Below are 22,658 nucleotides of genomic sequence, written 5' to 3' on the forward strand. Positions count from 1 at the left end.
AATTTATTTTATTTTAAAATAAATAATAGCTTATATAAATAATAATTTTTATTTATATTTATTATTATTAGACATACAATACTGTACTGTAGTAGTAGTAGTTGTGAAGCGATGATAACATAAAAAACAATTGTTTAGTAAACATAATGATTGTATTGTAATATACGGTACCAATAGTATTAAATATATATAGTAATATAAAAATACAAACAAACTGCTTATATGTTGTTAAATTATTTTTTTAAAATAAAATAAAATAATTTATTGATTTATTGCTTATTAGTTATATTTACTAATGACATAAACATGATATAATCTTATCATATATATATATATAAATATTTTTGTTATTAAATTAACTAAAAATAAAAAATAGTTAAAGATATTAAATTATATAAAATTTGTATTATTTTTTTGCAAATAAAAATAGTATGAATATTTTTTTTGGTTATATTTTTAGTTAATTAGTTTTAATTACAAGTTTTTTTTAAGTTAACTGTTATTTATGTAAACTTATATCGATTAAACAATCAGTGAACTAAAATAATCAAAATCAATATATATATATATATATATATATATATATATATATATAAGTTAGAAATATTATAGCAAACAAAATACTACAACTATTACTTTAATTTAAATTAATTAAATTAATTATATAAATATATATAAAACTTTTACAGTAATTTAATATAAATATAAAGTAATATTTAGTAATTGAAAACAATATATTAATAACAATACTGTTATGTTAGTTATAAAATAATATAGTTTGAATCACATACAGTTATTAATCAATAATATAGCATAACAGCTAAATATTTGACAAAATAGAAAAATAGTAATAATAATAATTATTTTTTATATAATATGATATATTATAAAATTTATTTTCTATTATAACATCATTGCTTCTAATATTATGAAAAATTTATTTATTAAATAGAAATATTAGATTCTGGTAATGTTTTTATAACTTGTTTTTAATAATAATTATAATAAAAATACATGTAATTTAATAACTTTTAATTTGTTTAACCATATTTTTATTTAGTTGGCATTAAAATAAATAGTATTTTTCAGATTTAAAAAAAATTATATTACAAATAATATCTATTTTTTTAAAAAAAAAATTATTACTAATAAACACAAATATTTTGTATAGTTATTGTACTCTATGCTAACAAATACTACTGAAACAAATCTCCGATAACTTTAAATGTTTTAAAAATAATCTAAACATTACACTATAGTTAATAAATTTTTTTTATTATATTTTAGTTTTAATTTTTTATAATTTAATATAATATTCACTATGATAATAATAATTATTTTATTTATATATTAGTTAAATCTTAGCTGTCAATAATAATAATACTAATAAATTATTTTAATACAAATATAATTAATACAAAAAAAACTAGAAAAATAAATACAGTATTAAACTAAAACAAACAAAAATAATTGCATTAATTGTAATCATATAATTAATAAAATAATAATATACTAATAATATATTAATAAATCTCTCTAATAAAAAATAATTCATAAAAAATAAAAATTAATTCAATAGTTTTTAAAATTTATTTAATTTTTTCTAAATATATTGTAAATTAAATATTATTATTTAGATTGTTTTTATTGAATTATATACTAATAAAATTATTTTTAAAAATATTTATTTTTTTAAAGTTAGTTATATTTATTCAATTCAAATTATATGTTATAACATTTTAGTTGATTAATGAATAATAAAATTAAACTAAAATAATATAATAATGCAATTTTTGAAAAAAAAAATTATTATAATTTTAAGTTATTTAATATAATATTAGTGTTTAAACTGTAGAATCTATTATTATGTTTTAATTTTTTTTTAAATAATAATAATAATAATTATTATTATTATTATAGTCATCATCAACCGGGGGGAGGGTGGGGTCGGGCACCACATATATGTCCATATCATTGAGTAGTATCACAACCAATAAATACAAACAATGGACACCATCTGACCCGTGATATACACACACCTATTACATACCTGTGCCGATAAAATAACCTGTTTTTAGGGCTGGTGGGGAGGGGGTATTGGTGCCCAATGTTATTGTAAACACACACACACACACACACACACTCATAAACCGTGTGGTAGCCTCTCGACACCCGCGGACTTTAGTCCCCGTCCCCCCCCCTACCGATCACGGAATGGCCAATTGTTTGGTTGGTGTGGTTGGACGGCAGGCGCCTGTTTCGGCACAACAACAACAACACCGATACCAGTGTTGTTTGTGGTGTCCATCACTACCCGCACGGATCCATTTGTTTTAAGATAGCCAACGGTTGCGCCAGTAGTACATTGATTGGCAGCCAATTATGATGATAATGATGTCGATGATAGACTCGGAAGTGTTGTAAAATATAAATAAAAATCTAAACTAAAATCTATAAAAAAAAACCAGTTGAGAATGCTTTAAAAGCATTTCCACACGAATTCCTTAACTTAAAAAGGAAAAAATCTAAAAAAATCAAAAAAAATCAAAAAAAAATCAAAAAAAATTTTGTAGCGGAGCCTGGATTCGAACCTATGTCCTCATGGGACAGACAGACAGACAGACAGACTTTTAGAATGCATATACGTATTCCTTTCAGGAATTCGTGAATATATATATATAAGGAATATACTGTATATTAATAATTAAATCGATTGATAATATTGTTTATTTGATAGTTATTTAATTATTTTACAAAAAAAACAAATAAATAAAGTAGTATAAATGTAATTTAATTACATATTTTATTTGTCGATATTTTTTGGACACTCATTGGACACCTCACTGACAAACTGACTGACAGTCAGACAGACAGACAAACAGACAGACAGACAGGCAGACCGACAGACTTTCAGGAGTTGTAAAAAAATTATTATAACATTATTTAAAACTACTGTATATAGAAAAGTTAATAATAATAAAAAAAATTTTTGTTAAATATTAAAGATTTGTTGAAAAATTATAATGTTTACAATAATTATGATGTTTTTTATACCTTTTTTTATGTGTAAACTTAGCAAACGTTATAAAAAAAACAATATAAAATTTACGAACAAATATTTTTAAAGTAAATTTAAATTGTTTCATTATTGATTTTCAATAAATTTAATTAAAAAATTTTTAAATGTTTTTACTAGAAATTTTACAGAAAATAATATCAAAATTAATTTAATAATATCTATATACAAGAAAATTAGTTTTAGTTAGTATTTTACAGTAAATTAATTATATTTTTAAAATAAATACATAATATATATATATATATATATAATTAATAAATAAATAAAATTTTGTTATTTTTATTTTATTTTCAATTCAATTATAATTTTATAAATCATTTAATATTATATATATATAATAATAATAATATTTTCGTTTTATTTTATTATATTATTTTATTGAAAAGAATTTTATTATGTAAAAGTGTAAAATAAATTTTAATTTAATAATAATATTGAAAATAAAAAATTATTTTTGTTATAATATTGTGTTGTGTTGCCGTCTTTTCTCCCGTCATATGCACTTTATGTCCCGAGACCTTAGTCGACACACACAACCCGAGATCTGTCCGACCGTAGATCTCGCCGAAGACCGTCCGATAATAGCCTTCGCTGAGGACCAACTATCCTCTACAATATCCCAGTCGACACAATGAAGTAATCCGTAATAATGGTACACACAGTATAATAATTAAATGAATTGTTTATTTGATAATAATAAAATATAAGTATACAATAGTAAAGTAAAGTTCATAACAATATACAATACATAACTGCACTGCCCGGAACTGCTGACCAATGCTTTGCAAGTCGATGCAAAGCAGAGGCAGGCCAGTCCAGGCAGAGCCTAAGCTCACTGTTAAGAGTTAACTATTCGAAGTCCGAACTCTTATAGCTCTGTGTATTGAGCAGACTAGTCGAAGTCCTAACTCAACACTTGAGTCAGTTTACAATGAGAACTACATCAGTATTTATATGCTTTTGAATCAATAGGTCTTATTGTTTGCAGACGACACCAATGAGTGTCGTGTGCACACAAGCCCTACTATACAATATGTAAGTTCCCCTCACTTAGACATTACTAAATATATTCCCATTAATAACAAAGACATTATATTTACTACTTAATGTTCCCACTAATATTCCTTAATATTTCCGTTTAGTATTTAACCCTAATTATAATAGACTACTATTTTTAGACGGGATAATTCCCGGGTTTACTCGGGTAATTATCCCTTAATTATATAACTTTAACTTTTAAATCCCGGGACACCTGGTTTATCCCGTTGGGACTAAAAACAGAAATCCCGTTTACAACTCTATTGTATGTGGTGTCGGTATCCATCGATAGATGGCAGTACCGGCGCCACAATACATGTACTTCTTTGCCTGACAGTAATTATACAATAATAATAATAATAATAATAATAATAATAATAATAATAATAATAATAATAATAATAATAATAATAATAATAACAATAATAATAACAATAACAATATATAACAATAACAATATATAACAATAATTATACTCAGTATTACAATAGTATTTACCTTAGTATTGTTTTACAATGTATTGAAACCAAAATAGTATTAACCCTTAAATATCTAATAGTATTAAATTCAGTATTAACGCACAACACTAGTCACTAATAAACCACAACAATATTAAATTATAGTAATTAACAACAATAACAATAAGTATTAAAATAATAGTATTTAAAATTGTAATATAACAAAAGTATTACATAGTATTACTACAAAAAAAAGCCGTAAAAACCTATATATTAATTAACAGTATTTTTAAGTGCAAAAATACAAGTACAGTATTATTTTAGTATTTATTTAATAATGAGTATTTAATTTTATATTTGCTTAATCAGTATTATTTTATATTAAAACTAATATGCATAATAAGCAAACAGATAACAGTCAATAGGACTGTTATCTTTAGTATACATCAACATAATGCAATATAATTATACTGTAAAAAACAACAATAGTTTACTAACTATGATATACTATAGCATGATTTTAATTTCAATTAAATAATATTTATATATATATTTATTTCTAATAAAATATAATAATAGATTTAATTAAATTATTTTAAAAATAAATAACTTAATGTATTATATAAAATTTTATTTAATTTTTTTTCTCAATTATTTTTAGTAATATTGATACTTAAGTTTTATTTTATTTGACTGAGCTTTGAGTGTATGAATGTATGCCTTCAATAGTTTAAACATACAGTACTATCAATAATACGTTTTTAAAAAAAACAAAATTGTAGAAAATTTTGTATCAAAACCAGGGTTTTAAAAATGGCAGGCATAAACAATAGATGCCAATTTTGCCAAATGCCTGCCCTCTCTCTGCCATGCCCTGGGCATCTATTTTCATGTGGTGACACCTATTATTTAAATTTTATATTATTAATTAATTTATAAAACATTGTTTTTATAATGTATTTTTGTTTTGTATACCTTTAATTAAAAGATAAAATCATTGGAAATAAGCAAATTTATTTAACACGTTAAAACACTAAATTACATTATTTTTATAAATACATTTGCTTTTTAGCAATTTAAATTGGCAGGCAAATAAAATAGATGCCCAAAATGCCAGGCATTTATGGCATCTATTTGGGCATTGCCAGGGCAGGCATTTATTTTCTTAAAACCCTGATCAAAACACTATTATTTTTTTTAAAAGTGATATACTTTTGATAATAAAAAACATATAATAATATATTAAATATTAAGTTACATTACTCTTAGTTATTGTTTTAATCCCGACCCCACTACACAAATGCTATTAATACGTATATCAAAATTTATTGATTGGATTGTTAATACTGTTTTAAACAATATATGTTATAATATATGTAATACTATTGTGTATTTTGTTTGTTTTTTTTATTATAATATTTTTTTTTAAAAAAAATTATTTATATAAATTAAAATTGTTTTAACAAACAAAAATTAATTTTTTTTAAATGTATTTTATTTTTTATTATTTTAATTACTAAATTTAATTCTATAATAATAACTAATTTTTATTCACTATATATTATAGGTATATTATAATCAGCAATAATCAATATATTAAAATGTAGATAATTTATTAATTGTAATACAAGCACCAAAAAAAATGTATAAAAATTTCTAAACATTTTATAAACAATAAATTTGATTATTATTAGTATTATTATTATTATTATTATTTTAATTTCAATTATTATAAACAAATACAATACCTTTTAAGTTTTATAAAATATTTTTTTTATAAAGTATTATATGAAATATCAAACATTTTTTTTTTATTCATATGATTTGATCTTTCAATCCATATGTTGTTGTTGTTGTTGTTGTTGTTGTTGTTGTTGTTGTCGTATCTGAAGTTCAATCAAATTGTTTGGTCCACAACTGATGTTGTTGTCATTGTTGTCATCAATCAATTGTCTGATCATTTCTATCACTAATAGTTTGTCCGAAATTTTTATGCAGTAATTACTGTATGTTTGCGATAAATGATGACAACTATCGCCGATATTAACATTAATGCCATTACTATGCATAAGACAAGTGTAATTTGACATTGATTTTGACATCTATAGGATCTGTTTTAAAAAAATTAATTAACTAATTAATTAATTTGTTAATTAACTATTAATTGATTTTTTTTTTGATAAAAATGTTTCTTACAATTAGTTACTATATTATCGCTAAATTGTATTTCGTTATTATTAGTATCGATTGTTTCATTAGTAATTGATGTAATATTCAAGATATCAATGTTGATATTAGTTGTCATATTTATTTTTTTTTGGAGTCTATAAAAAAATGTTTGTTATTTTATAGTAAAATTTAATTATTGTTTTTTTTAAATCAAAAAATAATAAAATTATATTTTACTCACAGTTGTTATGCTTTTTGTGTTAAATTATACGACCAATAGTTGATATGTGATATTAGTTTGTTATTAAAACTTATTTATAGTAATATATTTCTCACATTAGCTAATATATTAAAAATTAAATACTTAAATAATTATTATTCTATAAAAATATTTAATATAAACTTACCTCTAATATAAAGTATATATATATATATATATATATTATATGTATGATTTATATATATATATATATATATATATATATATATATATATATATATATATATATATATATATATGAATTAAATATATATTTTTAAATATACTGTATTAACAGTAAATTAGTTGAATATTATTATTGTATTAAGTTTAGCTATAAATTATTAATAAATATATATATAATATAAATTATTTACTGTTACTTACAGTATATATATAAAACTAAACTAACTTTAAGTAAAGTTATTATGAATTGTTTTAAATACAAATTGATTATACATTTTATATTTATGTATTATTAATAATTTGTTGTTTTTGTTAAAGAATTTGTTATTTAAAAAAAACAATTCGTTATTTACATTCAAACTATTGGTTTGAATTTTTTCAAAATCATAACATAACTGTTTTTTTTTCAATATAATTTTTGTTGCAAAAAATGTCTCATATTTTCTATTAACTATAAACTATTAATTTATATACAGCTATATATATATATATTGTGTGTATATTGTTATTGTAATAAATATTTATAGTTTAATTAATATCCAGTAATACTCTACTAATTGATTTTAACATTTGATATTAATATATATATTATTGTATAACAGGGGGGAAATATTTTTCTAATTAATCAATTTATATATATATATATATTAATAATTGTTGATTTTATTTTAGAAATTATCATCTAAAAAAACAAATTTTTATTTACATTTAAATTATTAATTGAATTTTTCAAACAAAATAAATTCATAACATAATTGTTTATAAATTATGTTATGATAACAACTGGTCTCATATATATTATTTTCTTTAATTAAAAAATAAAATAAAAACTATTAATTTAGTTAAAGTTATATAAAAGTATTTTATAATATATTATTTATATAATTTTCACTAATACATTATAAAACAATATTGAATATGCTTATGAAATATTTTATTATTAATTGATTTTTTTTTTGAAAAAATAACAAAATAATTTTTAGTTCAATAAATTTTCTTATATATTTTTTTAACTACACTTAAAATTATCAATACATTTATAAATATTTATTAGTTATATTAATAGTAAAATTTTTAAAAAATAATATTAATTAACAACTTATTGTTTATGAAAAATTCAAACTTTTATTTGTTTATAAATTTTTAGTTTAACAAACTTTCTTAATATGTTTTGTAAATATTACTATTAGTCATAATTATTCATAATTGTAATCAAATATATTTGATTTAAATATCTAAAACTATTTTTTTTAAATATATGTCACTCTTTAGTTAAATAATTATTTAAAAAATAAATCAACAAAAAATTATAATGCTTTTTTTAAAAAAAAAATATATATATATACAAAATAAATTTTATAAATAAAAAATCTTAATACACTAATAGGTAAATAAATTATTAATTTCAATGTTTGTTAACTTTTTAAAATTACATTATTATATTCTTTATTAATTAATTAATTAATTAATTTTTGTAATATTTATATAAAAAAATATAGAAAAAAGTAATCAAGTATTTATTTTTATTAAATTTCTAATTATATTTTTATTTATAATTTTATTATTTTTATCCAATAGTATAATGTAAATATTTTTAAGTATTAATTATAAATTAAGAAATTTAAAATTATTTTTTTTAATTTTTAATGTTTAAACAATATTTATTTTATTTAATAGTGTTATATAAAATTTGATAATAAATTGTATTGTTTTTTTTGTTTGTAAATTAATATACTATAAATATCATAATATTAAACTTAGTCGCGGTCATACATATAAATATCTATATATATATCTATATATATATATATATCTATAAATACAGTATATCTATAATATATATAATTTGATTGTTAAATATATTATTATTATTTTTTTGGTAGTAATTGTATGCAAATTGTTATAACTATAATAATAATAATATATATAACAATTTGCATACAATTACTACCAAAAAAATAATAATAATATATTTAACAATCAAATTATATATATCTATATGACTGCTAATTGATGTTTAATGTTTCAATTAATTATATAATTTAATTTTTTTCATAATAATAATAATAACTAGAATTTATACATTAATTTTTTAAAATTTTAATTCACTAACTAAACATAGAAACAAAAAAAAAAGTTTAAAAATTTTTATTTATATATTTTTTTTATTTATTTATTTGAATAGAAAATAATGATTAGATTATTACTAAACAAACAAAAAAATTTATTAAACAGACATTGATGTCATATACAGTATATATTATATAATAATAATAATAATAATAATAAACTACAAGTTATCTAATTATTGGTTCATCAAAAAAACTGTGGCCAATATCTGCCAACAACAACACTACCGCCGATGACTATTCCCCGATCAAATCAAATCAATCAATCAATCAATTAGTTTTCGACAATAAAATTAGTTTCTTTACGATTCTTTCGGATCAAATTCCTGATGTGTTCGAAATATTCTTCTTTGGTTATGTCTTTCGGCTGACGATCTATTGTATCCAATATATTGTTGACATACAGTTCCGGATCAAAATCTTCGGCTTCTTTGATTTGGGCCAACAGTTCCGCTCTGAATACCTTTTCTTTCATTATATTTTTCTTCAAATTCTTCTTCTTAAGCATGGCTACCATCTTCTTACGCCATTTCATACGTTTATGTTTAGACATTTTCCGGCGGCGAATGACCGTCAAGTGGCTGTACGATCGCGGGTCACGTATTATTACGTAATCCAAACGCATCGTACGATTTGATTGGACGGCAGGCGCCTGTTTCGGCACCACAACACCGATACCAGTGTTGTTTGTGGTGTCCATCACTACCTCACGGATCCATTTGTTTAAGATAGTCGACGGTTGCGGCGGTAGTTCATTGATTGGCGGCTGCCGCTGATGATGATGTCCTGGATGATAGCCTGGAAGTGCATTGGGAACAATTGTCATCGACATCGGCGGTAGTGGTGGTGGCGGCGACTTATGGTGATAATCATAATGTTGTTGTTGTTGATGATGGTATGTACGGATGTCTTGACGGCAACTAATCATTGCCGATGAAGACAACAACAATCGGTTCACATGTGTTGGTGTTGTTGTTGTCGTTGTCGTTGTCATCGTTGCCATCGTCTTCTTCAGACAATCGGTAACCAATCGAAGACATCTAAAGTGACATAAAAGTTGTGGTCAATTAAGACATCAAAAAGATCTTCAACAACAACAACAACAACAAAACAAACCTCTGATGAGTAGACACTTTGATGGCCAACACGTGTTGTGATATCATTATCGACGACAACATTGTTGTTGTGTTTTTTGATAATCAATAACACAATAACAACAAACTGTATGTAAAAAACCAAAACACTAGATGTGTGTAAACCAAACTAATGTATCATTTAATGTGTAGTTGTTATTAGAAACCGAACCTAAAACCTAAAAAATAAATTATTAAATTATATGAAATTAAAATCATTTTTTTTTATAGTTTAGTTTAGTTTAAAGTTTATAACATTTTTTTTAATTTAGCAAAAATAATAATAATAATTATTATATAACATTAAAACCCGTAATCTATTAATGTATTACAAAATAATAATAATAGTAATACTTAGGAACCAAACCGGTTATAACAACAGTTTTGTACTCTACTCTACTATACAGTAGTATACTATTAATACTATACATTACTGTACAGTAATTACATAACAATAATCAAAACTATTAAATAAATATTAAAGTTTTTAAACTTTTAATATTTATATTATTAGTTAATATTAATTATTGGATTTATTATTAACTTATTATTATACAGTGTATATCATTATGTACTATACATATATATATATATTTGATAATTTAATTAATTATTAATAAATATAATGGGAAACTTATACAGTATAGTTGAAAAATTTTTAAATTATGAAAAACTTTATAATTTATTAATAAATAAATTTTTTTTTAAAGTAAAATAAAATGATTGATAAGTGAAAAGCCAGTAATGATTATTGAATGTATTTTTTTTGTCTATTTGTTTGTAAAGTACTCGTATAAAAGTGAGAGTTCATCAAAAAAAAAAAAAAATATTTGATAAAACTATTAATAAGTTTTTTTTAAAAGATATAAATTTTCTATAATAAAAAAGTTTTTTTTTATTCATATATCAAATAATATCTTTATATATATATATAATTAGTGATTAATTAACAATTTTTTTTGTTTATCTCTCTCTCTCTCTTTCATTCTCTCTCTCTCTCTCTCTCTCTTTCTCTCTCTTTCATTCTCTCTCTTTCATTCTCTCTCTCTCTCTCTCTCTCTCTCTCTCTCTCTCTCTCTCTCTCTCTCTCTCTCTCTCTAAATATGACATATTAACCGATATATGAATATATAAAGGGCTTAAAACACACAGAGATTTCCGGGAGATTATTATTGTCTTAATTAAAAGTGTCTAAACTTTTTATTATAATTATTATTTTTAGTCTACTTTTAGTCAGTAGTATTAGTCAACTGTATTGAAATAAATCCCTGAATTGAAAAAGGATTTTTAAACGACAAAAAAATTTGTAAATAATTTTTTTTTTTTAAAGTTTCATTTAGTATGTGATTCAGTAGTCAATCATAAGTGTTGGTCACAAACATATAAAATAATTGTTGATTTTATTTTTTCATCAAATAATCACATTTAAAAAAAAAATTATTTATTATTATTATTACTAATAATATATTTATACATGTATTTTTTATATATATAATTAATTAATAAGTAATAATATAAAACATTTGTTGTTTGTTACATTAGTTTATTTAAATTTGTTTTATTTATATATATATTTTAATTAATACCAAAAAAAAAGTTAAATTAGTTTTAATTTATTTTATCATTTAAAACAAAAACAAAAAACATGTTATCATTAATTAAATCAATTGTTTTAACAATTTATTGTCTAAATATATTGAATGAACTAATTGGACATAAAAATCAAGTTTCGGGTAAATATATATATTTTTAATTAATTAATTAATTAATTAATACTTATTATTATTAAATCAATTAAATTAAAAAAAACCAACAAAAAATAATATACTATTTAAAACATTTGATAATAATATCATTTATATATATATATATATATATATATATATATATATCTCTAAAAAACAGCCGCGGGATGTGGTGAACGACCGGCCGAACTGTTGCGGTCAAGTCGTATAGTCGGCGGCAACGATGCCTACTATGGCGAAGCTCCGTGGCAGGCACTGGTCAAAGAGGCCCGATTTTTCGGTATGTGGCGCTACAACAAGTGCGGTGCCGTACTGGTCAGCCACAACTGGGTGGTTACGGCTGCCCATTGTAATAGCGGACTGTTCGGGTCGTTGCAAGTAATATTCGGCGAATATAATCTGAAAACCCGTGAATTGATGTCCAAAATGGACGGTTCGTTGGCGTCGTCGGGAGTTGAAAGTAGTATTAGTAGTGACGGTAGCGGTGGTAGTGAACCGTTACCAGTGGTCGTACGTAAAGCCAAACGTGTGGTCATACATCCCGGCTATAATCACATGACACTTGAAAACGATTTGGCGCTAATCGAGTTGGACGAGGATGTCGAGTATGAGCCGCATATTCAACCGATTTGTTTACCCGATAGCAAATCGGACGACGATTTTATCGGATCGGATGCCTATGTTAGCGGTTGGGGTATACTATCGTATCGTAAGTTTTTATATATATATATATATAGCAAATACCTACCGAAAGGCTGTAAATACTTACTTTGATAACCCGTACAGAACAGCGGACACTACCCGAAGTGCTTCAGATAGTTCGGGTACCGATCGTATCCAATAGAGAGTGCGAACAAATGTATCGGCGAGCCGGCCATCGGCTGGTGGCCCGCAAAACGATTGTATGCGCCGGCTATTCGATTGGCGGTAAAGATTCGTGCGAAGGCGATTCGGGGGGACCGTTGGCCGTACGTAATCGTGATGATGGCCGCTGGACATTGGCCGGTATTGTTTCAAATGGTATCAAATGTGCCGAACCTAATCTGCCGGGTATTTATACACGTGTTTCCGAATATGTCGATTGGATTATAGATACTGTAACTAAATAATAGTAATTAAATAAAATTTAAAAAAAACTTATTTTAATTAAATATTTAAAATTAATTATTTTTTAGTATTTTAATTATATTTTAATTATATTTAAATTTTTATTTATTTTTAATTATCTAAAAAAAAAATATAATATATACATACTGTATATATGATATAATTTTATTAATTGTTGAATATATTTTTTTATTGATGAATAAATTGATTAATAATTTACATATAATTATAAAAGTAATCTCAAAATTTAATATATATATATATCAAAAATATATATATATTTTTAAATAATATTATTATAGGATTATTTCAATACCTAATTTTAATATATACTGTATAACATCTCTATTATTATACGGTATATATATTATATAACTTTAAATATATTTTTTTTTAAAAATCAATTTATACAGTATATATAAATTTACAAAAATATATTTTACTAATTTAATGACTAATTTAATATCAAAATTTATAATATAGTACATATATATAATATTTATCAACAAAAAATATTTTATTCAATAATATGTGTGTGTGTGTGTGTGTGTGTATGTTTGTAATGCAATACTTAACAAATAAATTAATAATGTTTTACAAAAACAAAACAAAAAATTAATTCAATAACTAATTCAAACGGTAAATACAAATTAAATGTATAAATATATCAAAAATCTTAGTTATAAATATAGAAATATGTACTGATAGTACTAATATAATGCAATAATATATAGCAAATAATGATAATAGCAAATAGCAATAATATATATGTGTATGAATGTAAATATGTATTTATTTGTATATATATATATATATATATATATATGTGTGTGTGTGTGTGTGTGTGTGTGTGTGTGTGTGTGAACATATGTGTGTTGGCAATTGACTAATTAACAGATTAATAGGAAAAATATATAAATTATAATATAAAAAACCCATAATTTTTAATTAATTATATGGAAAACATGCGGCACTTTGATCTCCACAACAACAACAAAAAAAACTAACCGATCGGTAAGCCAAATGAAACTGTTAGTGTTTGGCATTATGTGTATTATGCATATTACAGTACTTATCCGTAACATATCCGGGGTTAGCGGCCGTATACGCCAGTCGGCCAATTGAAACTGTTTGTTGGCATCGATATTGCAGTACTTTTTCAACAAATACGATAGAGATAAGTGGGGAAAGTCGAGTAGTTTGGAGGCCTGATAGGTATCGAATAGGTTGACCACATAGACACCGAAATCACGTTGAAGCCATTGGACATCCATGTCGGCGCCGTGAAATACCTGTCCCATTAACAACAACAACAACAATATACAGTATATTGCATAAAATCTCGGCTATTTACTACTACCACTAAAAGCGGTATAACTTTAAATATAAAAAATATAGAAAGGGGTGATATATATCATTGGAAAGGTTTTTAAATACACTTTCCAATGATAATAAACACACCATTCCTAATAGTGAGCGCGACTATTGAAAGTTGGCCCGAAAACATGCCAACCGAAAAAAAATAGGGGTAGTGTTGTGCTCTACACATAAATCACTGCTATTACCCCCACCATCGCTAAAATACCCGAAATTATTTAACCGAATGGCGGACTTACAGTTAAATTTTTTTAATTAATTATACAAATTATAAATTATTATATACTTATTTATTAATTTTAAAAATTATTTTTTTCTGTGATTTATTTACCGATTTTTATGTGCAGTTAAAAAAAGCCGAGATTTTATGCAATATACTGTAGATATATATTAAATAGTCATAAATAATAATACTAATTACTGTACTTTCAATATCGATGGACAGGTAAACACTTCGTTGAGCACATGTATCTCTGAGCGCAGTTCCAGAGCGTCTACTATAAAATCATTGGTTTTTGTCGATATCTGTATCAAACATGTAAACCCTTGAAATGTACGATACGAGTGATGCTATATATATATAATGAAAAATGTTTAACAAACAAAAAAAAGTGTTTAAATAAAAATAACTTTAAAAAACTAATAATTAGTTTGTATTTGATTGTTAAATTCAAATCATAATTATCTCTCTCTCTCTCTCTCTCTCTCTATCTATCTATCTATCTATCTATCTATCTATCACTGACTTCTAGATCGACGGCAATAATATCGCAAGTCTTCAACTGATTGCACATTTCCATCAAATCATCAGATTTTCTAATGAATTTGAATTCCGTTTCAGTGATCGGTTTCGGGAACTAATCAATTGGCAAATCAATTGAAAGAATAAGTAAAAAATTTTTTTAATAAAAAACCAATAATTTTTTGTTGTCATTATTTTTGGATCAATTCAAATGAGCAAACCTGCGGTACTTCGATATCCAGAAAGCGATCGTTCGGCCGAAACATATCGATCTCGAACTCATACGGATGTGAATACGTATCGAAGTCCGACTCTGTCTTCTCCAACAGTATGGCCAACGGTTTCAATGAATTTGGTTTGTCTTTAATGATCGGTACGAACGCATGGTTTGTATTATCGATTTTATCCTTGAATTTCAATTGCGATCTCTGGACTAATTTAGCGGACAATAGCTTCAAATTGCTATTATCTTTGCCTCTATTGTTGTTGTTATGGTTGGCGTGTATTATCTTTCGGCGATTCCACGATGAACTAGTGGTAGTAGCCGTAACCGATAGACGCTTATCCGAACCAATAGTGGCTAAGACTAGATCCGCTTCTTTTTGTTTAATACCGGACGCCTCATCCAAATAGTTTCCCTTTTTTTATAAGTATTAGTTAGTTGTTATCACTATTTAATTGATCCCAAAACAAATACAACAATCAATCAAACTATACGTACAATTTTGTCAAAGATATAGTCATTGGGATCACCCATTAGATCGCTTTTGTCGTCATCCGATTGGATCCGATCGATACGTTTGCCGACTTTCAGTTCATTTTGTATAAACGATGATAACCTGTCGGATAAGTAAAAAAAAGATAATATCACTTTGAATCTGATCCCAAACAGCAACAACACATACATATCGATACATTCATTGTTTTCGTGTCTAATAATCTGCAGAAATCGATCACTTGATCCACTAAAACAGCTAACATTTGGTCCCCGAAAATAATGTGTGTGTGTGTGTGTATGTGTGTGTGTATGTATGTGTATATGTGTGTATGTGTGTGTGTGTATGTGTGTGTGTATGTGTRTGTGTGTGTGTGTGTGTGTGTGTGTGTGTGTGTGTGTATGTGTGTGTGTGTGTGTRTGTGTATATGTGTGTGTGTGTGTATGTGTGTGTGTGTATGTATGTGTATATGTGTGTGTGTGTTACTGTTGTGGTTGCGGGGGTGTCGAGGGCGGCGAATTGGTGGCCAATTCCTCCGCAGACCATCTAAGTACCGGTAACTGGGAATTATTTCTAAACTGTTTGATGATTTCGCCAATAGCCCAATAATTGTCAGTGTTAAGCGGGTCGACAATCTTCATTGGATCAGTCAGTTCAAGAACGTCATCTAATTGACGTTTAACGCCAATCTTGACTTTAACGACAATCAATGGCCGAACTGGTTGGTGATCTGAGCCAATCGGCAATAGATTGTTGGGCTGTTGTAGTGGTACCACACTATTAACCAATTGTTCGCGCAATTGAATCAATTGACTAATACATATGTGTGCGGAAAAAAAATTAGATAAATATCATAATTAATCCATACATACACATACACATACACAAACATACATACACACACACATACACATACATACACACATACATATACATATACATACACATACACATACACATACACATACACATACACATACACATACACATACACATACACATACACATACACATACACATACACATACACATACATACACATACATATATACATACACATACACATACACATACATACACATACACATACACATACACATACATACACATACACATACACATACACATACACATACACATACACATACACATACACATACACATACACATACACATACACATACACATACACATACACATACATACACATACACATACACATACACATACACATACACATACACATACACATACACATACACATACACATACACATACACATACACATACACATACACATACACATACACATACACATACACACCCATTTGGATCAATTAAAATCAGATCACTTATATGTTTGACCAGTTCAGTGATCTTCTCTACAAATCTTCTTCTTTGATCCAATTGATCCAATTCATCCATTTCGCAAAAATTAATATCTTTTTCTGTAATGTTTGGTAAAGATTTGATATGATTTCTCCTTAATAGTTGGTTAATAAATGTTTGTCTTTTGAAACCACTTTTAGTAATACTAATACCAATACTACTACTACTACTACCAGTAGTATTGACTACAGATTTGATTGAATTATTCATAATTTAAAGTTTTGAAATTAAATTGTTATTATATATATATATACAGTAGTACTAAATATTTTTTTAAAAAATACACTCAACTTTAGTAATAATTAGTAAATACAGTCAACTTTACACACAAAACAACACAAACACACAAAACACGTGACACTCGATTGTATTCATATATAACATTACATATCATATACAGTGTGTGTTATAAAAATAAAATGTTTTTTTAAAAATAAATCGCGTGTTTTGTTGACACCACACACACGTGCGCTGATATTACACGTACACACAGATATAGACAGTGTGGACATGGATGTGATGAACAGTAGTCGACAACAATCAAGCAGTAGTAGCGGCGGCGGCGGCGGCGGCGGCGGCGGCGGCGGCGGTAATGGTAGCGGTAATAGTGACCATCAAAACAGCACTGAAGAGGAGATAATGGACATCAACTTGTTTTGTCAGGTAATTGAATTGAATATTGAATGTGACCATGGTCATATATATATATATATATATAATGGGATCAATTGTGTGATGATTTTATGATACACTTTACATTATATACAGAGTCTTCAGGCGAAAGCTCTTCGGGCGACCAAATCATCGATGTCTATAAAACCATCGGATGTTAGCTGTTTTAGTGGATCAAGTGATCGATTTCTGCAGATTATTAGACACGAAAACAATGAATGTATAGATATGTATGTGTTGTTGTTGTTGTTTGGGATCAGATTCAAAGTGATTATTATTATTATTAAAACATTATCTTTTTTTTTATTCATCCGACAGGTTATCATCGCTTATACAAAATGAACTGAAAGGCGGCAAACGTATCGATCGGATCCAATCGGATGACGACAAAAGCGATCTAATCGGTGATCTCAATGACAATATCTTTGATAAAATTGTACGTATAGTTTGGGATGGGATCAACTAAATAGTGATAACAACTATAACTAATACTTAATATTTATAATTAAAAAAAAAGGGTAACTATTTGGATGAGGCGTCCGGTATTAAACAAAAAGAAGCGGATCTAGTCTTAGCCACTATTGGTTCAGATAAGCGTCTATCGGTTACTACCACTAGTTCATCGTGGAATCGCCGAAAGATAATACACGCCAACCATAACAACAACAACAATAGAGGCAAAGATAATAGCAATTTGAAGCTATTGTCCGCTAAATTGGTTGAGAGATCGCAATTGAAATTCAAGGATAAAATCGATAATACAAACCATGCGTTCGTACCGATCATTAAAGACAAACCAAATTCATTGAAACCGTTGGCCATACTGTTGGAGAAGACAGAGTCGGACTTCGATACGTATTCACATCCGTATGAGTTCGAGATCGATATGTTTCGGCCGAACGATCGCTTTCTGGATATCGAAGTACCAGAGGTTTGCCATTGAATTGATTGAAAAATAATGAATAAAAAAAATTATCGGTTTTTATTAAAAATTTTTTTATCTTTTTTTCAATTGATTTGCCAATTGATTAGTTCCCGAAACCGATCACTGAAACGGAATTCAAATTCATTAGAAAATCTGATGATTTGATGGAAATGTGCAATCAGTTGAAGACTTGCGATATTATTGCCGTCGATCTAGAAGTCAGTGATTAGAGAGAGAGAGAGAGAGATAATTATGATTTGAATTTAACAATCAAATACAAACTAATTATTAGTTTTTTAAAGTTATTTTTATTTAAACACTTTTTTTTTTGTTTGTTAAACATTTTTCATTATATATATATAGCATCACTCGTATCGTACATTTCAAGGGTTTACATGTTTGATACAGATATCGACAAAAACCAATGATTTTATAGTAGACGCTCTGGAACTGCGCTCAGAGATACATGTGCTCAACGAAGTGTTTACCTGTCCATCGATATTGAAAGTACAGTAATTATTATTATTATTATTTATGACTATTTAATATATATCTATATTGTTGTTGTTGTTGTTAATGGGACAGGTATTTCACGGCGCCGACATGGATGTCCAATGGCTTCAACGTGATTTCGGTGTCTATGTGGTCAACCTATTCGATACCTATCAGGCCTCCAAACTGCTAGACTTTCCCCACTTGTCTCTATCGTATTTGTTGAAAAAGTATTGCAATATCGATGCCAACAAACAGTTTCAATTGGCCGACTGGCGTATACGGCCGCTAACCCCGGATATGTTACGCTATGCTCGCGAAGATACACATTCATTGATATTCATCTATATTCAGATGAAAAACGAATTGATTGCCAAAGGAAATGCCGAAAAAAACCTATTGAGGGCTGTGTTTGATAGAAGTAAATCAGTTTGTCTTAAGGTTTGTTATATTTCAAAAAAAAAAAAAATAAATAAATAAAAACTAATTTTTCGGTAATTTATTTTTTTTACCGATAACTGGTATATGTATGTGTGTCTGTACCGGTATAATATAGAAATATGAGAAGCCATTGTATACGCCAGATAGCTATAGACTATTGTTAAAGAAATCAAATGTCAATTTTAATTCAAGACAATTGTTTGCATTGAAAGAGTTGTACGCCTGGAGAGACCGTATGGCACGCAATGATGACGAAAGTATTGGGTATTTATAATTATCAATAAAAATAATAATAATATTAATTATTAATTAATTGATTTTTAATTAATTTAATTTGTAATTACAATCTATTTTTTTTTAATTGTTTGTTAAACACACTCAACAGTTATGTATTACCAAATCATATGCTTCTACATATTGCCGAAGTATTGCCCCGGTATGTAGTAATTATGACTTTTAAAAATCTATATATATTTTTTTGATAATGATTTTTGATTTATACCAAATACAGTGAACAACAGGGAATACTAGCCTCTTGTAATCCCATTCCTCCGTTAGTCAAACAACAACTCAATGAAATACATTTAATTATATTGAAGGCCAGAGATAGGCCATTGAATAATAATAATAATGAAAATAACGATAATAATAATAATAATAGATTTGATGATAAATCTAATAATAGATATTCAACTATAAAAAATTTGTTTAGTAGAAAATATATCGATTTAGATGATCAACAGTTTGATTGCAAATACGATAGATTTGCTGCCGATTCCTATTTGAATACTAATCCATTGATTGACGACCAAAATGGTAATCAATTTTTTTATTTTTTAGTTGATATCTAATATATTTTTAACTAAAATTTAATTTTTTTTTGTTTTTAAAGAAATACATTACGAATTGATAGCAGATATTGATAAGAAAATTGATAACAAATTAGTTGTCAATAATAATAATAATACTAATAATAGTTTGTCACCGTTTGTTGACTTTTTTACCCGCGATTTATTACCGATAAAAAAATCTATGGACAACAACAACGGCAACAATACGCCAACAATTCATAAGACTATTTGTTCATCATTTATATCGCTATTTGACAGAGTATTTATTGATTATAATTGATTATAAACATTTACCCCCACCTCCACCCCCACATAAAAATGTGATTATAATTTTTGTAATTGTTATTCAATTTTTTTTTTAGTATCAATTAACTATAAAAAGACGACAAAATAGTATCAAAAAACAAGATATTGAAGACATTAAAGATAAGACAATAAAAAATGATAAAAATATAAATAGAGTATGAATTATATGAATATATATTTTTGTTTCAATTGTGTTTTTATTTTCAATGATATAATAATTATCCGGTAAAAAACTGGTTACTAAATTGATTTATCCGTTATTTTATTAGATATATTCGCATTATTTGGGATTAACTTCTTCTTCTAGTTCGTCGAAATCATCGAAAAACACTTCAAAAGTATCACAACAACAACAAGTGATTAAAGATGAAGAGGAAGAACAAGAAGAAGGAGAGATCGATGACATGAAAGACAATGTTGTTGTAAATCCCGAAACAACGAATGAGACTATTGGTGATAATTATCGAAAATCGAAAAAACCGAAGACATCGTCGTCGTCGTCGCCGTCCTCGTCGTCTATGTCGATGAATAAGAAAACGATCGAACCGTTCAACTATGAAGCCTATGATTATTCGACATTTTCGGCCCCCAGAACATCGGGAAACAATTCGGGAAAATCTGGAAATAAATCGAAAAGAAGACAACAATCGTTTAAAAATAATAATAATAAGGTTTTTCATTAGATTTTTTTTAGTTATATATATATTTATACCGTAATTGAAATTATTTATTAATTATTTGTTTGTTTTTGTTTAATTGCAGAAAACTTTTCAAAAAAATTCAAATCAATCGAAAAGCTATTCATTTAATCCAAACAACAATAGCAACAAAAAACAAAGATTTTAAATTAACTATAGGAAGGGTGGGGTGGGGTTGGGGTTTGTTAAGCAAAAATACTATCATTTTATTAACAATTTTTTAAAAATAAAATAATGTATAAATATTTTCAACAACAACAACAATCAGTTGATTATATATAGATTTATTAATATTTTTTTTATTATTATTAACCAAATAAACAAATTAATAAATTTTATTAAATTTTTTTAATAAAAAAAATTATTATTTAAATAAATATATTAAGATTTGATTAATTGTGATAATATAATTTAGAAATTAAAAATAGTAATATTTTACATACAAATAAATTATTTAGATAAATAATTAAATGATTACAACCAACAAACAAACAATTAATAATAATCTACAATATAATCATTATTATTGTTAACTTTTTAATTAATAATTTAGTTAATATTAACTATTAACGTAATATTTAATTAAACAAAAAAAATTTACAAATTTATTTTATATATATATATAAATAATTAAATGATTACAACCAACAAACAAACAAAAACAATTACCGGTAATAATCTACAGTATAATTATTATTATTATTAATTTTTTAATTAATTAATAATCTAATCTAATTAATTTAATT

At 25.5% G+C, this 22,658-nt stretch overlaps 5 protein-coding genes across 5 annotated transcripts; 2 read left to right on the forward strand and 3 right to left on the reverse strand.

The window, feature by feature from the left end:
• Positions 1-9,453: 9,453 nt before the first annotated feature.
• On the reverse strand, positions 9,454-10,603 carry LOC128958563 (uncharacterized). Its single transcript, XM_054304442.1, has 2 exons — positions 10,435-10,603; positions 9,454-10,358 (listed from the first exon to the last, which is right to left on the reverse strand). The coding sequence occupies exons 1-2, from the start codon at positions 10,494-10,496 to the stop codon at positions 9,593-9,595; spliced, it is 828 nt and encodes a 275-aa protein (XP_054160417.1). The 5' UTR covers positions 10,497-10,603; the 3' UTR covers positions 9,454-9,592.
• A 1,465-nt stretch (positions 10,604-12,068) lies between these two features.
• Positions 12,069-13,305, forward strand: LOC128958947 (serine proteinase stubble-like). Its single transcript, XM_054304914.1, has 3 exons — positions 12,069-12,184; positions 12,357-12,905; positions 12,983-13,305. The coding sequence occupies exons 1-3, from the start codon at positions 12,097-12,099 to the stop codon at positions 13,303-13,305; spliced, it is 960 nt and encodes a 319-aa protein (XP_054160889.1). The 5' UTR covers positions 12,069-12,096.
• Positions 13,306-14,212: 907 nt separating this feature from the next.
• Positions 14,213-16,481, reverse strand: LOC128958562 (exosome component 10-like). The gene is made up of 6 exons (XM_054304440.1): positions 16,328-16,481; positions 16,144-16,261; positions 15,644-16,060; positions 15,427-15,537; positions 15,107-15,250; positions 14,213-14,595 (listed from the first exon to the last, which is right to left on the reverse strand). Coding segments are annotated over exons 1-6 (1,140 nt in total). The 5' UTR covers positions 16,330-16,481; the 3' UTR covers positions 14,213-14,247.
• Positions 16,482-16,566: 85 nt separating this feature from the next.
• LOC128958564 (uncharacterized) lies at positions 16,567-17,720 on the reverse strand. Its single transcript, XM_054304443.1, has 2 exons — positions 17,463-17,720; positions 16,567-16,951 (listed from the first exon to the last, which is right to left on the reverse strand). The coding sequence occupies exons 1-2, from the start codon at positions 17,561-17,563 to the stop codon at positions 16,621-16,623; spliced, it is 432 nt and encodes a 143-aa protein (XP_054160418.1). The 5' UTR covers positions 17,564-17,720; the 3' UTR covers positions 16,567-16,620.
• A 97-nt stretch (positions 17,721-17,817) lies between these two features.
• On the forward strand, positions 17,818-22,075 carry LOC128958948 (exosome component 10-like). The gene is made up of 14 exons (XM_054304915.1): positions 17,818-18,190; positions 18,296-18,429; positions 18,518-18,635; positions 18,717-19,130; positions 19,232-19,342; positions 19,488-19,631; positions 19,710-20,057; positions 20,173-20,321; positions 20,443-20,493; positions 20,569-20,873; positions 20,950-21,167; positions 21,271-21,369; positions 21,484-21,885; positions 21,977-22,075. The coding sequence occupies exons 1-14, from the start codon at positions 18,038-18,040 to the stop codon at positions 22,058-22,060; spliced, it is 2,730 nt and encodes a 909-aa protein (XP_054160890.1). The 5' UTR covers positions 17,818-18,037; the 3' UTR covers positions 22,061-22,075.
• The last annotated feature ends 583 nt before the right edge of the window (positions 22,076-22,658 follow it).

Source organism: Oppia nitens, unplaced genomic scaffold (assembly GCF_028296485.1).
Source record: "Oppia nitens isolate AA-2021 unplaced genomic scaffold, nextdenovo-longstitch-racon4-pilon3 scaffold3_pilon_pilon_pilon, whole genome shotgun sequence".
In the NCBI taxonomy this organism is placed as follows: Eukaryota; Metazoa; Arthropoda; class Arachnida; order Sarcoptiformes; family Oppiidae; genus Oppia; species Oppia nitens.